Below are 16,882 nucleotides of genomic sequence, written 5' to 3'. Positions count from 1 at the left end.
ACTAGAATACATTAATAGGGAAATTTCAAGTAGGAGTAGAGAGGATATTTTACATCTATATTTGGCACTAGTGCAACCACAGCTGGAATACTGTGTCCAGTTCTAGTGCCCACAATTCAAGACGGATGCTGATAAACTGTAGAGGGTTCAGAGAAAGGCCATGAGAATGGTTAAAGGATTAGACAACATGCCTTATAAAGAAAGATTGAGCTCATTTGAGTCTATAGTATCTTAACAAAGAGAAGAGGTTAAAGGTGACTTGATTACAGTCTGAAAGTACCTAAATAGGGAACAAACATTTAATAAAGGACTCTTTGATCTTACAGAAAAAGATAAAACATGATCCAATGGCTGCGTGCTGAAGCTAGACAAACTGCAACTACAAATAAAGATGTAATTATTTTGTAAAGAGTGAAGATAATTAACCATTGGAATAATTTACCAATGGTTGAGCTGGATTCTCCATCTGTGACAATTTGTAAATCAAGATTGGATGTTTCCCCCAAAAGCTTTGCAGACATTCTATGGCCTGTGCTATGCAGGTCAGAATGAATGATCACAATGGTCCATTTTAGCCTTAGAATCTATTACCAGATTTTTCCTTCAGCGAGTCAACCTCACATTATACTTTACAGATTTTTATAAGATTTGAATTAAACATTTTGCATAAGTATTCCAATATTATTAGCATAAAGGATATAGGACTGTGTCTAGACAGGCAAGGAAATAATGATAGTGTAGAAAGTTTCTGAACCTGAAAATATAGTTCTGTGAAAACAAGGAATGTTTTTCCTGGTGCATACAGTGATGTCTGCCTATGCTCAAAGAAAGTTACCAGTTTTATCTATATACTTCTATTTTCCTGCAAACATGGGTAGTACTTTCTAAACATACTAGGGCACCTTGGAATGTCATATTTTCAACCAAATGAATTGTCTGTCCATTGAATTTGTTTTTTAAAAATTGTAGCACACGTAACCCCTAACACAGAAGTGAATGGAGAACAAAAGATGTGAAGAATAAACAAAGTTAAACCAGTAATTAAATTTATACCTTTTAGAGTTCCAGCCTCCCAACCACTGTTCCCTGGAAGCTGAGGGGCAGCATAGCTTCACCAGCAATTAATCAGCTCCGCCCAGTAAGTCAGCTCCATGCAGGGAGCCCCATAGCCTCCGGCACAGCTTAGAGGGAACACTACTCCCAATCAAAAATACTGAGGATACAGACATTTCTACTATCTGTGAAAGGAGGAAAGTCTACTGCAAAGCACCAAAAGGAAAAAAAAAGGTTTGACCTATATAAAGATGTCCTCACTGCCCCTCCCTCTTGACCCCCCCCCCAAAAAAACACACTAGGATTATTAGGAAACTGATTTTTCAGAGGAAGGAAAGTTGATTTTGTAGCTGGAGGACTGGAGTTGGGTAGTGACATTTAAATAGACCAAGATCCAAGCTGCTGATCTTAGGGCAACTTTTAATTAAACAAGTAAGTGATTTAGAAGCTTAAGTTCCATTTTCAAAAAGTGACAAAAGGACACATTTTCAAAAAGATATTTAGGCACTTGGTGTGATTTACAAAAGATCCTAAAGCACCTAAATAGAAAGGTGTCTCACTACTTGTGGGCTGAGAAAACTGCACCACAGATTTCAACTTATTGTGATATCTATCCCAATTCATCAGAAAAAACCCCCAAAGAAATCAGCTCCTGCCATTACTAGTGTATGAAAAGAAACACAAAAAATATCCTGAGGCCATCTCCATAGAGAGAATATTCTCCACTGAGCTATAATGTATATTGACTTAGCAATATTTTAGAAATTAAGTCAAGATTATTAAGGGATTTCTAAGGCAAAAAGGTACCCAAAACTCACCAAAAGTCAATGGGACTTGAAAAGCTCAGTCCAAAGGACATAGTCAAGTAGCTCTGTCCACCTCATCCCTGAAAACATCCTGTTTACAACTCTGCAATTTGCTAGTTCAGATCTTGGATTGACACAGAAGACATACTTTTCAGACTCATGCTGGCTTCTTTCTATTTTGGTTATAATTGGAGCACAATTTGGTGTCCCCTGTGAAGCTCCTTGTGTTCAAAAAACCTCACACTGTATGCATCTATTCTTAAAGAAAATATTTTATTACATCATGGAAAAAAAGCATAATCATCCAGGTTCATCTCGTTTAAAAAAACTGAACATTTGTTTTAGACAGCATGTTGCTATATTCTGTTCCACTCAGGAATGATAAGAAGTCTACATCATTACTAGATATTGCACAGTCTGAAAGAAACGAAAATAAAATCACATGATCTTGGGAACCATCTCACATTATGAAAAATCTACTAAGAAACATAAACAAACAAACAAACAAAAACACCCTTTGTTTCTACAGTAGCTTTAAGTTTATAATTCTTGGAATGACCATATTCCACTGAAGACCATCTCAGTGACAGGAAGCTTCATTTCAGCAATCCCTTGTGCAAATAAGATTAATAATAATAATAAAAAAATGCAATTAGTCTTTTGATATCAGATGGGCAGCCACAACCACAAATTTGTTAAATTACTGCCTGAAATAAAAAAGTGGAGCATTAGGCCATAAGTTTTGCCTGCAACTCCATCTCTGCTGCCCTTTTGAGTGCAACATCCACCAGAAGCTGAAATCCACTAAAATCTTGGTTGAGGTCTGGGGGGGTAGGAGGAGGAGTGTTGAAAAGGCCATTTTGTGCATTTGCACCAGGTCCCAGTTTAGAAGCATCCTCGTGGTATGCAAGAGAGTTATCTGTTAATCTACTAGCTGATGCTTGCTGCAGGTCGGTGGTCGGGCCTACACCAGCTGACTGGCACAAAAGCAAAGGGGCATCTTTCAGTGCAGTTACGGTGGTATGGCAAATCACTGAAGGTCGAGCCAAAACAGATTCTGGGGAAGAAGGTTTAGAAGAGACAGCCTTGTTTAGTCCTGTGGTACCAGAAAGAAATGAGTTCTCTTCTAAGAGTGGAATGTAGTTTTTTGTGCCTGTGGAACACTCCACTGGGCTGCTTTCAGAAATCTTGGCCCCTCTTCGTGAGATAGTGAATTGATTTGGATCCTTGCCATCCTTCCTCAGCATGTCTGGTAAAAGCCTGCGGCGTGCATTGATAAACCAGTTGCAGACCTGGGAACATAATGATATCTTAATTTTACCTTTCATTCACTTCCGCACTACATGCCACTAGAGTCTTTCAGTTAGATTAATGAATACCTCCAAGCTGTTTCCTCAACTCTACAACAAAAGAGACTGATCAACAAGTTGACACACCTAGTGAAAACCTGTCCCTTTTCCTTCTGCCCCCAACTCTTCTCTAGTCTTTGCGACAAAAAAAGAGAGGCAGCCAGACTGAAGTGAAAGGTTTAGCTTTTAACTCTGAACATATATTAACCTATTACCTATTGTTCTCTGCTTTAGGTTAATTAACAACAGGAAAACCTTTTCTCTATGAGAAGAGCCACTCCTCCTACAAACAGTTACTGATTTTTCCTGCTCAACTGACTGTGTCAACAGACATAACATGAATTACCTCATTGAAATTTGTCCTTGTTTAAATATCAAACCAGTTTCCTGGGCAATAACAGATGACTTAACGTCTTTTTTCTTTTAAATATTTCTATATAAAGTCGATATAAGTTCTTTTCCCTCAAAATGTTATATTAAAAGAAACTTTACTTAAGTAATTGCAACATTTATATAAAAATCTAATCTAAGATAAAAAAATAATTTACCATTAATACTAATATTTTGCAATCCCATGACCCTTTCATCAAAAGATTTTAAATGCACAAACATTCATGCACTCAGGGCTTAGCTACATATCACTTTTGTTGGTATAACTTAAGTCTCAGGAGTGTGGAAAAAATGCCCTTCTGAGCACTATAAGTTACACCGGTAGAAGCATTGATACAAACAGTGCTATGTTGGTGGGGAAACAGTTACACAAGCGATTTTGCAGTAGTGCAGCTGCATCAGTACAGCTGTGCCACTGTCAATTTGCTAGTATAGGCAAGCACTAAAGTCTCCCAAATTTTCTAGAGATGTACAGTTATACTCGAACCCTAATAGGCTTTCAGTGCCTTTCTTTCCTCTAACTGGGGGAGGGATAGCTCAGTGGTTTGAGCATTAGTCCACTAAACCCAGGGTTGTGAGTTCAGTCGGAGGAGGGGGCATCTAAGGATCTGGGGCAAATCTGTCAGGGGATGATACTTGGTCCTGCTGTGAGGACAGGGAACTGGACTCAATAACCTCTCAAGGACCCTTCCAGCTCAATGAGATGGTATATCTCCATATATTATATTATATATTAACTATCATGATCAGAGTCACACGTGTTTCAGTGGCAGTCTGGACTAGAACCCAAATCTCATGACTCACCATTTCTAAATAAGGACTTTATCCTGCAAACACTCTTGAACAGCTTTACACGTGTTCGTTGTATCACTGACTTTATGGATCATGAGGATTCATAGGATTAAAAGTTGTATATGCTCAAGTGTTTTGTAGGCTTGGAACTGAAATCACCATTTCAATAGTGTAAAGAAAACTACACTACTCATACATGTGTTTATCACCCTGATTGTGTATTTTAAATCCTAATCCTACAAAGATTAAATATACATGATTAACTTTATGCACGGTCTGTAGACCCACTGAAGTCATTTTAGTCACAATGTGCAAAATTAAGCACGTGCAAAAGACATTACTATATCAGAGGCATCATCTGTAAGCTTGTGTTGTACACTACTTAGAACTGGATCGTAATTCTAATCAGCACCTTTCATGCTACCCACCACAAACAATAACAACATATAAAGAGAATTACAAAATATTTTTAGAGAGTGGGTAACTTCAGAAGAGAAAACAAAGGCTCATTTTAATTTTAATTGGAGATTTTAAAAAAAAAATACCTGTAGTGTGGAAAGGTGTGTTTGTCGGGACAACAGTGCTTTTTCTTGCTCTGATGGATAGGCATTGTATCGGTGCTCATACAGCCAGTCCCGAAGGATCTGCACTGACTCCTTGGGCAAGTTACCACGTCTCCTTCGTTTGCCTGAGCCAGCGGAAGAGGAAAGATCCAGTGGGACATCCATGGTATCATCATCCTCTGTTTCACTGCCAGACAGCACAGCTACACCTACAGTCATAAAAAAGTGAGACTAATCATTTCAGTTCAACAGAAGTCTGAAATGAAAAATGCTGCAATTAACACTTCTTGCCCACTCAAGACATTTTGTATTGAGGGCTGGTTTGATTCACACGTGTAGGGGATGTGTACTGTAACACAAGCACCACCAACAACCTATTCCTAGTGGGAGAATTCTTCACACAACTTCATTTATGGGTTCCCTTAGTTACTTTTAATTTGGCAGCTAGTAACTTCCATCAGATGTCAGTATCAAGCCAAATGTTGGTCATCAAAGGGTGCAACTGTGGTATGCCTCCAACAATCTTTTTTCTTCAAGGCTGTTTCATGGCTAGGCAAAAAGCCAAGAGACAAGAATTTCAAAATATACACCCAATCTAAACCTTGGCTGTATTGAATTACACTTTAACACGCTGGTACGTTTCCTTCTGATTAAGGATAGCTTTATAGGTTTAAAATGTGAACAGTACTTTCTAGAATTATTAAAACAGAATGACACAAGAAAAGAACAGAAAGCAAGTTGTATCTTCAGAAGTGACACAAAATCTACTCATAAAGGAAAAAGTGTAATACAGCAAGGTAACAGTAAGTGCCCAAATAGTGCCACAGGATAACATAGAATTGCTGTCATTTATTTTTCTGGAGAACATGCAACACTTCAACATTGCCCTGATTACTACTTATGCTTTCAACCTTATAATTTTTCCTCATACTTCAATTAGTGTACTTATTCAGATTCTCATGTTTACAATGAAGACACTATATTTGCAGTTTACGACGTATTTTTCTCCCATAGAGAAGGAATTTATTTCAGCTTCTCGTTTAGTCTGTCTTCTATAATTAATTCAATAAATCATATTACTAATAATTTGGAACTACAATACATGAACAATCAAATACTTTGTATTCTCTGGCTGAAGAACAGTCTGCAACTCTGCTCTTTTAGTAAAGTGTACAGAGTGACTGAGGAAACCAAACAAATAGCAATGAAATCCACAAAGGAAACTTTGCTTTGGCTTGAAGTACTTTAATCCCACCAGAAATTTTAGGAATCTTACAAACCATATATAAACCTAAATCACAGATACTACTAGATTCAATTAGCACAGTTCAGAAGCTTTTTTGAGCCACAATAGGTTTTGCTTGTAAAAACATTTTCTAGTTACTACAAAAGGAAAACGAGGCCCTAAATCACTTTTAAATTAATTAGAACATCCATTTTATTTAAAAAAGAAACTTGCACATTGGTAACAGCAAGTAAAGTTAAACTTCTGACAGAAAGGCTTCACATGGAGAGCTGCTCAAATTTCAAAACTTATATTTGAACCAGAATAAAATCAGTTCTATTAACATGGAAATATACCTGTGAAATGATACCATTATGAAACTGTACATTTATGATCATACTAAAGATTTAATAGGATTGATATCAGACCCAAAAGAGAGAAAAATAATCGTGTTTTTACATAGTAGTTTCAGATACCTATGAAATGCACAAAAATGTGATGTGACGAAGTAGAGCATTTGACAACTTTTGCCTCATGGCTGTAATTCATGAACAAACCACAGTATTCTTTAATTTGTCATGGAATTTTTTTTAATACTTTGTGAATATTCACATTTCAATCTGGGTGGTTATTTCAGCAACTTATGTACTAATGTTTCTGTTCCATGGCTGGATGATTTATGTAACTAACCAATACTGTGAATGTTACAGTTGGATATACAATTTGCTGTCTATTGACTGGTTACATCAGTTATCCCGTCAAGGAAAAGAAATAATGTCCTGCAATTTAAATAATCAACTCAAGGTAAATTCTGAATTGTGTATTTGATTTGCTTCTTAGTGCATTTATACGGTATTTTAAAGTGGGGGGGAAAAAAATCTATCAGGACCGTAAGAGCTTCACATTAAAATATTACCCCTGAACTTGTATGTTCTGGGTGTCCCTAATCTTGGAACACCTATGGTACCACCTGCTGGCAGGGGGAGAAAATGGCTCTGTGCCCTACCACTCCGCCTCCCCCTCAGCTGGGGGAATGGCAGAGTAGCAAAATGCTTATACATAGCAGCTGGGGGGAAGGAAGGGCATGGAACCATGTATGCCCCAGGGAGTGCCACATAAGTGTCCCATCCTCCTTCCTCCAAGACTTCATCCCACTGCCCTCCGTGGTCCGCCAAAAAAATCCTTAATCCGGTGTTTCCCAGGATTGCTGGATTAAAGAGGTTCAAGTGTATTTTGCTTGAAAAGACAGTTACGGTGGCTCTAGCAGCTCACTAACTGTAAAGCAGACTTATAACTAGGTAAATCTAATTTACAGAATTCAGAGGAAGGTATAACAATCCCATGGCTTGAAGTTTAAATCAGGCAAACTCAGACTAGAAATAAAGGATTTTAAAATGTTTAACAGCAACGGTATTAAGCACTGGAACACAATTTACTCGCTCCCTAGGCAGACCAGCTCCTGCCTGGCACCCCGCGCTGCTGCCTCAGATATAGACTAGCTGCTGGCCCCAACCCCAGGTCTATAGAATAGTCAAGTAACCAATAGAATAATTGAGTAACCAATAAGAATTAATGAGTTTAATCGACTATTCAATTAACTGATAACATCCCTATCCCTAAAGTGTTAGACTAGAGGTTGGTTCAGTCTGTAGTCCCTTTTGGCCTTGGAATTTATGAATTTACCTAATGTTCCAAGCATTGCTGGTTTTGCTTGTGACAGATTTGAAGTGCTGCCACCTTGCTTTTTTAAAAGACGATAATAAAGAATGTTAAGTCTGCAGAGACACTCATCAAAACAGAGGCCTTGAAAGAAAGAAAAAGACAATGAAAAACAGAAATGAAGGTGCTGAAGGCTCTGCAAAGCACAAACCAAGGATGTGCAGTAAGTGTGCCTACTCACAGGAGTAATTTTACATTCATAATTTGCAGTTACAGAAAAATCATTTGAGATTAAAACTCTCAAGGTTTAGTAAACTTTCCATGCCAAGTTTCCTTCTAAACACCAAGACCAGAGTTCTGCTTTGATAACAGAGATTTAAGTTTGGAACTGTTTTTTACCCACTGCCAAAATTTGAAAAATATTGATCTCCCCAAAAATCCACCAAAGTATTTATTGAAAATGCAATCTTTCTGAGATCAATTTTTTTTAAATAAATGTTGCCCTTCAAGCAACTGTAAGTTTTCAAACTGTAACACAGTAATAAAAAAAATAAAAAACACTGGAGTCTGCCCTTTGATCTGCTTACTTAGTGTGACATGTTCCCTCAATTTTATGACAGAGAACAGGTTTTCAAACAGTATTGCAACTTATTTAAATTAGCTCATTTGAATAAAAGAGCATCAGACCTCTGAACTTTTAACAAACATCTCTAACGGTATGTGCAGAAACTGCAGCAACAGGAAGTTAAGGCTATAGATCTAGTACAACCTCAGCTGATATTCTACTCCACTAGAAGAGTAACCATGCTGTTGCTGTCAAGCCTCTGTTTTCATTAGAACACTCATGATGATTGCAATCCAGCTGTGTTTTTTCTTCTTGTTAGCAATCAGAGTATACAGTGTTGGTTTCCTCTTTAACAGAGCAAGGTGAAAGGCTTCCCACCTAAGCACCATGTGTGGACTATTTACTGTTATTTACACCCCAGAATAAGGGCTTGTCTACAAGCAGAATCCATCCATCTTATTTTAAGGTGTGAATTTTAAATGGATTCAATTAAACTGGTTTAAAAGGAATCAAGCTTTCACCAGTTAGCTTCAGTTGATATGTTTAAACTGAAATAAGTCCCTCTTAAACTGATGTAAGAAAGTCTACAGCAGGGGTGGGCAATAGTTTTAGATAGGGGGCCCCTTCACTCATTTTTAAGTGGCCCCAGGGCCACCTCAGAAGGGGCGGAGCCTCTGGCAGAAGGGGCAGGCGCAGGACAATTCCTGTTCCCTCTCCCACAGACCCTGATTGGCCTGGGGGTGAGGGAGCATGTGAAGCCTTTGCCCCCTGTCCTGCCCCTTCCCCCAGAATTGCCAGCTGTTCTGAACAGCTGGCAGTTCCCACCAGGTATCCCCTGTGCAGGGCAGAAGTTGGAGACTTCATGAGCTCCCCGTAACCCCAGGCCAATCAGGGGCTGGGAGCAGGAGGAGTGCTCGCTCCCTGCCACTGCCCTGCAAGGGATACGCGCCCCAAGGGATCCTGCCCCCAGGCCCTGATTGGCCTGGGGGCGGGGGAGTGGCAGGGCATCCTCGGGCTTGATCCACCTGCTTTGGGCAGGCCACATCTGGCCCACGGAGTCCCCTTTGCCCACCCCTGGTTTACAGTGTTTGCACTACTTAAAATGAATTGGTGAAAATCTGTATCCAAACAGGATACAACACACAAGAAGTGACCATGACTATAATTCAGATAAGAAGTCCTTATTTATACAAAAATAATTTCACTGATTTTAGTGAAGACTACTCCTAAGTAAAGTTTCTTTTAATATAACATTAATATAACATTGTGAGGGAAAACAACTTTATATCGACTTTATATAGAAATATTTAAAAGAAAAAAGACATTAAGTCATCTGTTATTGCCCAGGAAACTGGTTTGATATTTAAACAAGGACAAATTTCAATGAGGTAATTCATGTTACGTATTTGAAATTGATTTACCTGCTCTCAGATTCTAATCTGGCAGCATGTAGAGAATTTAACATACTGTGTTGCATCACATCACATGCCAAAGAGTTCATAGGTCCCTTTCTTGTTCCCTGCAAGGAAGGTCATGCCTTGAACACTGTATAAAATTCTGAGCACCTGAATTCCTGGATGATACTAAATAAATGGAAAGAATTCAGAGGCCGGAGGAAAAATTATTTAGGATGGGCTGAGGGTTTTAAGTATGAGAAATGGAAAGAAGTTAAGCAAATAAAATTTAGGCTGAATATAAGGAGAGAGAGCCTATTGTATTGTGGCAGAGCTTCACAAGAGATCTGGTAGAAGCCAACTGAATCACTTAAAATGGAACAAGTATCCTGCAAGGCATAGACTCTCCTTTGGCAGAAGGACAGCTCATGGATATTCTAACTCAACATGTATGTTTCTGTAAATTTCTCTAGTTGGGTTTTACACATGTAGTTCTAGATAATATTTCCATTCCAATCAAAAAATCCCCCAGTCTTCCTGTAACTGACTTCAACTACTCCATATGCATAACCTTCAACACTATATATCTCTTTGCGGAACTGGAGACTACAATAGTTAACAATGCAGCCTACAGGATTAGTCTTGCTTGCTTATCTTTTCTTATGGCTTTAATTATTTGTTTTGTCATGATAGGGTTACACATTTGAGTTAAGAGTATATTTGGCTATAATGCAAAGGCCACATCCTCTCATATGTTGAGCTAAGGCATATGTTTGAGATCTTTAGCTTGCATAGGTGATGTGTAAAACACAAAGGATGTGTCTCAAATGTAGGTGTGTTAGTCTGTGTCAAGAGTAGTCTTGTGGCGCATTAGAGACTAACAGATTTATTAGGACAGACGCTTCCGTGGGTAAAATTCATTTCATCAGATGAAAGGATATGTGGGTGATTTTGTGACCTTTAACACAGATAAGCAAGGATGGTTAAAGCAAGCTAAGTTGATGAACTAATGGTCATTAATAATCTGAAGACGTCATTAATATATACAGACGTTACAGCCTATAAAAGTAAGTGCACCCTGATTTTTTGTGGATTAGGAAATTAAGCTTTGACATGAAAGCAGGGCACATGAAAAGCTGCAGTGTGATTGCAACAGGAGCTACATTTCATTATTTATTAAATAAACTTTTGCCATCCACCGAAGAGGTTTCAGGAATTTAACTTAAGATAGACCAATCTGCAAAAGAATGTTAAAGGTTTGTGTATATTTTTTAAAATCAGGCTAAGTAGGATTAATAATTAACCAGCTCAGACAAGGAAACTATGGTGATGTGTAAGGCACAGCAGATCATTAGAAAAGTTTTCCTTTCCCTTTAAATGTGATTTTTACAAGTTCAGGAACCAGTTTTCTTTCCTGTGTATTGTTTGAACTTTACTTGTTCCACAAAGCAGGCAAACTATAGAAAACAAATTTTTTTTTTAGATGAAAAGAAAGAAACCTGAAAATCAGGTCATACTCTGAAACTTGAGTGTGAAAATACAGGCCACAAACATCAATTTCATGCCCAAACTTTAATTAAACAAAACAAACGTTGTCCTCGAACTCTGAAATATTTGCAAGCATCTTCTCACCTCCTAATTTCTGCCACATAAACTCTGAATGATTTTCTGCCTTCTAACATGCCACCTTTCATTGTTTCAGTGCAGAACTCCCAAATCACAGGGCAGATTGCACACCGAGAAATATACAGGCAGACATGGTAACCTCGTCAGCATTTTTCACACAGATTTAGTTGAGGACGATGACAATTAACAGTTGGAAGTGTGTGAAGTTTGGTATTTAGACAACTAGCAGCTGTCCTCCGGGAGAGGAGCCTGAACAATGGAAGCAGCAGCAGACAGGAAACCAACTCATCACCACTGCTGTGCAAATAGGGAGCACAGGAATGTTCTAAAAATAACTAATCTAAATAATTAAGTAAAACCATATACCTCCAGTAACCGTTACAATCTGAACAATCTATAAACACGGGAAAATCAAGACTCAAGGCTAAAATCCTCTATAAGCACAGGGGGCTGAAGGTTGGTATGCAACACGTGTTATCTAAAAATCACTCTAGGTAGCAGAACAGTGAAATATTTGGCAGGCAGGAGAGGATGGGTTACATAAATACAAAGTTTCGGTTTGAACACTGAATTCCTTCCTTTTTTGAGCGTGTAAACAAGATCCCCCTCACTGACTTATCTAAACTTTGCCTTAGTTTCCTTTGTGTGTTTTGCTTTAAATCAGCAAAATCCAAGATTACTTAGGAGAACTACAAACTATATTAAAGCCTATTTTAAATTATATACCGAGCATTAAAAAGACGCTTAAATAGCTGTATCTAAATACATTCCACTACCTCCAGGATCATTAACAATGAAGTAGATTTCAGTGTACTCGAACTACGAGAGCGTGTAAGGAGGAAAAAAACAACTGGCTCCTTTACGAGTAGTGAACATGCGCAGTACACTCCTTTCTTAACCCTCAGCATCGTGGATATTCTAAAGGTCTTTAAATATCAAAAATAATTCATGTACATTTTGAACACTGGGAGAGGGGAACTGACGAGAAAACAAACATCAAAAATCGTTTTTAGCAGCAGCAGTATTTTAAAAAACGTGTTCCATTTCTTTGTAGCCACCTTTTAGTTTTCAGACAGAGGACTACTGATGGAAATAGTGACAATCCCTTGACTATAAAGTCTGTCCAAGTGGTAATTACGTAAGTAACACCAATGAAAAGTTTTCCAGGAGTCTTTTTTGCAGCTTCCCGGCCACGTGGTGGGTAAATTTTTAAAACACTTTACTTTTGGTCTTTTTTTAAAAAAAGTTTTTCATCAAAAGGCAGGAGATGAATCTGGTACTGTTTTTTAAAAGCCTCACTTTAAATTCTTTTGAGGTGTCCCACTTTTGCCCCCTTTCCTCATGCTAACTCGCAAACAAAGAGCTCCTGCCACCCTGTTGTTCAGAGTGCGTGCTCAGAGAGTAGTGTTTAGGTTGGGATTTGCTTTTTAAAGTTGTGAAAACAATTTGAGTCCCGTTGTTGGGGACCGGGATGGGGGAATTAAAGTGGGGGAGAGGAAGAGGGAAGAAAAGAGCTGCGAAAAAAGGCAAAAAATAAAACTTTGCTCCGCACAAAGCAAGCAGTTGACCAGGTTTTTGACAGGGAGCCAAGCAGCATGGAGAGAAAGCAGCGTCCAAACAGCCTCTCATGTTTTGTCTGGAAGTGAAACATTATCAACTGCCATTTCAGACATGAGCTCAACAAAAAGGAAAAGAACCGGATTAGGAAGAAAAAAAATGGGGGCGAGAGAAGAAAAGCGGCTCCACTTTATTTAATAAGCCAAATAAAATTGCAGTGAAGTTTTACGCACATGCTTGTTATTTCCATATGGCGAAAACAACATGCTTTCCCCTCCTCGCCTAGCCAGGGTTAGCAAACAGCACGGCTCTGTTGAGTCTCGCGCTCCTCTAGCCCCTACCTTTTTTACTTTTCATCGTGGACTCGAGCACGGGACCGCACCAGCTGGCCACAACTTGCCACCCAACAACGGACACAGCGCGCACAAATCAAGTTGCCGTCTCCTCTCGCTGAGCAAACTCCGCTTCCCGGCCGGAGGGGCTCCCTGCGGGCTCGAAGCCGCGGCGGCTGAACCGGGCGCTGCGACGGGCTAATGGTGCGTCCCAGCGCGCTGACAGCTTCCCTCTGCCTGGGATGTTTGGTCCGGATTTGGTGCTTTCCCTCCTCTTCTTTCTTTGTTCTTTTGTGCCCCCCTCCGGTGCTGGGCCCCAGCTTGTTAACGTGAGAAAAGGCACCAGGGGGAAAGGTACTTGAGGCCCTCCCTCCCCCCACCTTTCAGCAATGAGTAAGTGAGAGAGTAACTGAGAGCAATAGCCTCCTCCTCCTCCTCCTCCTCGCTGGCTGGGCTGAGACGGTTGTCAGTGGAGGGGAGGGAGAGAGGGATAGCCTTACACACACATACACAACGGAGCCTGTGATGTGACGGTGCCGGGCAGGGGGAGCCTCTGCGCCTTCTGGTTCCTGCTTTTCTTCCCAGCCAGGCGTTTGATCATTAAACTGGGGAGGGGAAAAGCGGGGGGAGAGAGATTTTGACAGCTGCCCCTGACTTAGCCTCCTCCTGTTGCTGCCGGATGAGCCACCCACTCCTTAGTGTGAAAAGAATGGAGAAGAAAGAAAAGCAGCGCAGCGCAAGAAAAGAGCTCTTAAGAGATTAGCATAGCATGGGACGAGCCCTGCTCTTCCGCCCCACCCCCACGGTTGAGTTTAAAAAAAAAAAAAGGACAAAAAAACCCAAGATGCCAAAAGCTCTTTCCTCTTTCTCAGGCTCAGGGGTTGTTATGTTTGGAGCCGCCTTGTTATGATGCTGATGGGTTTCGAAATTCCTGGCACGCCGGAGCCAGAGACACTGTCATTCTCACATGCTTTCCAACTTCTCAATCACTGTGCGCGCCGCCTGCAGCGTGGCGTGCTCTGATTCAACTCGCCCCCCCCCCCCTTGCGTGTCCCAGCCAGCCACCAGCTGTGGCTGCCTTTCCTGGAAATGGGGCGACGTCTCCTTAGGAGCTCATCCGGTAAATAATTCATCCCCCTTGGATTATTTTGGATTGGTGGCCTTGGGGTTGTTTATTCCCCTCTCCCCCGGAGTTTTAGAGGAAGAAACAACAAAATGTCACCCTTACGTAATCCAGGTTTGTTAGGTCCGCTTGTGTCTGGGGAAGAAGATGCTCTCGGGCTGGGGGTTATTTTCAACCAGTTTTTTAAAAGTTGTGTTTTTCGCCTGTACTTTTCATGGGCTTTTCAATGAGACATGCTCGCTCGTGGCTTTTAAAAAAACAGCTTGACTCAGCCCTTAGGTAATCACGTGGTTCAGCAACAGTTTGTTTTGCTCTGAGTCGGAGAGGAGATACACTTCGAGTTACTTGTGACTGTAGGGCTCGATCCACCCCCCACCGATCACGCTCTCCCTCCCCCCGCTCCCCTGGGGCTTTCCATTGACTGAACTAGGAGCTGGCTCCAGCTCAGCAATAACAAAGGCTGCTTTCCCGGAGTTCCTTTGTGCTCTTCCTTCGGCGGTTCCAAAATTGGATTTTGTTTGATCAGGACAAATAGAAGTATTGACATAAAGTGTGAAACGAACGCGCATGCGAGACGAGGGATTCGAAGGACTCATCTCTGCTTGAACTTTAGCAGGAAAAGCAAGCCCCTGTGTGTTCTCAACTCCCCTCCTCCCCCCGATATAAACCAGTGTTTGAAATAAGGAAGGAACGTTACTCATAGTTAGTGCGGTAAAGTAAACTTGGTTTTAAATTGCACCGCGAAACAGAACAGGAACTTTGCCTTTCCTTTGGATCCTGTAGCCTACAGCAGTGCACAAAAGCCCAGTCGCATCTGATGCAGAAAGGAAAGCAACAGCATTTTTTAAAATGCCCTCACGCGCCTCGTAGTTTTTCTCTAGGGTAATTACCCTGCTATCGCTGAAGAGAAAACAGCTGTGACGTTCTCAATGAGGGACATATGTGGAATGAGAAGGGCGGCTTTGGAGTAATTTAAGTTAACAAGGCACCAGTGTTTGCTGCTGCCCTCTTAGTGGTTCTCTTTTATGTAACTTGGGGCGGTTTGGCTCACGGATTGGTAGCTCATATCCGGTGTGTCTGTATGAAAGAGACTGAGCAAGCGGTTGGTGAGTAGGGCAGGGCCTATCAGAATCCAGACAGAGTGACTCAGAGAGACTTGGGCTACTGGGGGGAGGAAAACAAAAAGTGCCGCACACTGAAGTCTAGGTTGAGGAGGGAATGTTGTGTAACTTTGAAAGCAACAAAGGAGAAGGTCGCCTTTTGCAAAACTACTCAAAGTGGTCTTGTGTTACTAGGTGGGTTGGGCAGCTTCAGTTTAGGAGAGAGAGAAAGTACTTCCCCCTACCCGTTAGCGATGTGATGTTTAGCTTTTCCAGCAGGGGGTAAGGGGAAAAACCCTAATTGACTAATTCTGTGACTCAGGTGAGGGAAGTGTAAGTGTGGAGATAAAGTTCAAGATGCTTGATAAAAGTTCATGCCTTTATAAAGCAAGAGACCCAGTTAAGGGTGGGTATTTTTAACACGAAATAACTGTGCTTCAGAGGCGCTGGTGATGATTCATGGGATTTTTTGTTTGATGTTTTCTCGCTCTCAGCTGTGAGATTTCAGTTCACAACAGGGATTTTGCACATCCTTTCTCTGGGTAATCCTAAAATGTAATTAAGGGGCTTGCAGGGGGGTGCATCAAGTCATCTAGAAATTTGCCTAGTTTTACAACAGGTTGCATAAAAGAGACTAATGAAGTTAGTACAAATTAAAATGTCCTACAAAGATATGTTTATACTACCTTCTATACTGTACATTGAAATGTAAAGTCTCAGAGGGGTAGTTTTGTTAGTCTGTATGCACAAAAACAAGAAGTCCTGTGGCACATTAGAAACTAACAGATGTATTATGGTATAAGCTTTCCTGGGTAAAACCCACTTCCACAGATGAATTGGAGTTGAAGTTAGAGGCAGATGTGTGTGCTTACATATATTGACATAGCCTCATTAACATAAATCAAGCTAGAGTGAAAGAGGCTCATTCACAACATTTGGTGTGGAGATATGAATATCAAAAGAGGGAAAATTGCCTGTGTAGTGTGTTAACCAGTTGAGATCCTTATTCAATACTAAATTAATTGTATTCAATTTGTAAACAAACTCAGCTACATCTAGACTGGCATGATTTTCCGCAAATGCTTTTAACGGAAAAGTTTTTCCATTAAAAGCATTTGCGGAAAAGAGCATCTAGATTGGCCCGGATGCTTTTCCGCAAAAGCACTTTTTGCGGAAAAGTGTCCATGCCAATCTAGATGTGGTTTTGCGCAAGAAAGCCCCGATTGCCATTTTCGCGATCGGGGCTTTTTTGCGTAAAACAATACCGTGTTTTCTGCAATGCCCGAACGGGAGCAGCATAGCATTTCCGCAAGAACACTGACAATCCCACATGAGATGGTCAGTGTTC

At 40.5% G+C, this 16,882-nt stretch overlaps 1 protein-coding gene across 1 annotated transcript; it reads right to left on the bottom strand.

The window, feature by feature from the left end:
- Positions 1 to 2,113: 2,113 nt before the first annotated feature.
- On the bottom strand, positions 2,114 to 14,204 carry TGIF1 (TGFB induced factor homeobox 1). The gene is made up of 3 exons (XM_006139018.5): positions 13,321 to 14,204; positions 4,936 to 5,162; positions 2,114 to 3,151 (listed from the first exon to the last, which is right to left on the bottom strand). Exons 1-3 carry the CDS (start codon positions 13,334 to 13,336, stop codon positions 2,588 to 2,590), a joined length of 807 nt encoding a protein of 268 aa, XP_006139080.1. The 5' UTR covers positions 13,337 to 14,204; the 3' UTR covers positions 2,114 to 2,587.
- Positions 14,205 to 16,882: the final 2,678 nt, after the last annotated feature.

The sequence above is a fragment of the Pelodiscus sinensis genome, chromosome 2, assembly GCF_052426305.1.
Source record: "Pelodiscus sinensis isolate ZL-2025 chromosome 2, ASM5242630v1, whole genome shotgun sequence".
NCBI lineage: Eukaryota > Metazoa > Chordata > Testudines > Trionychidae > Pelodiscus > Pelodiscus sinensis.
The sequence above is the reverse complement of the archived record's forward strand: the minus strand, read 5'-3'. Positions and strand labels throughout refer to the sequence as shown.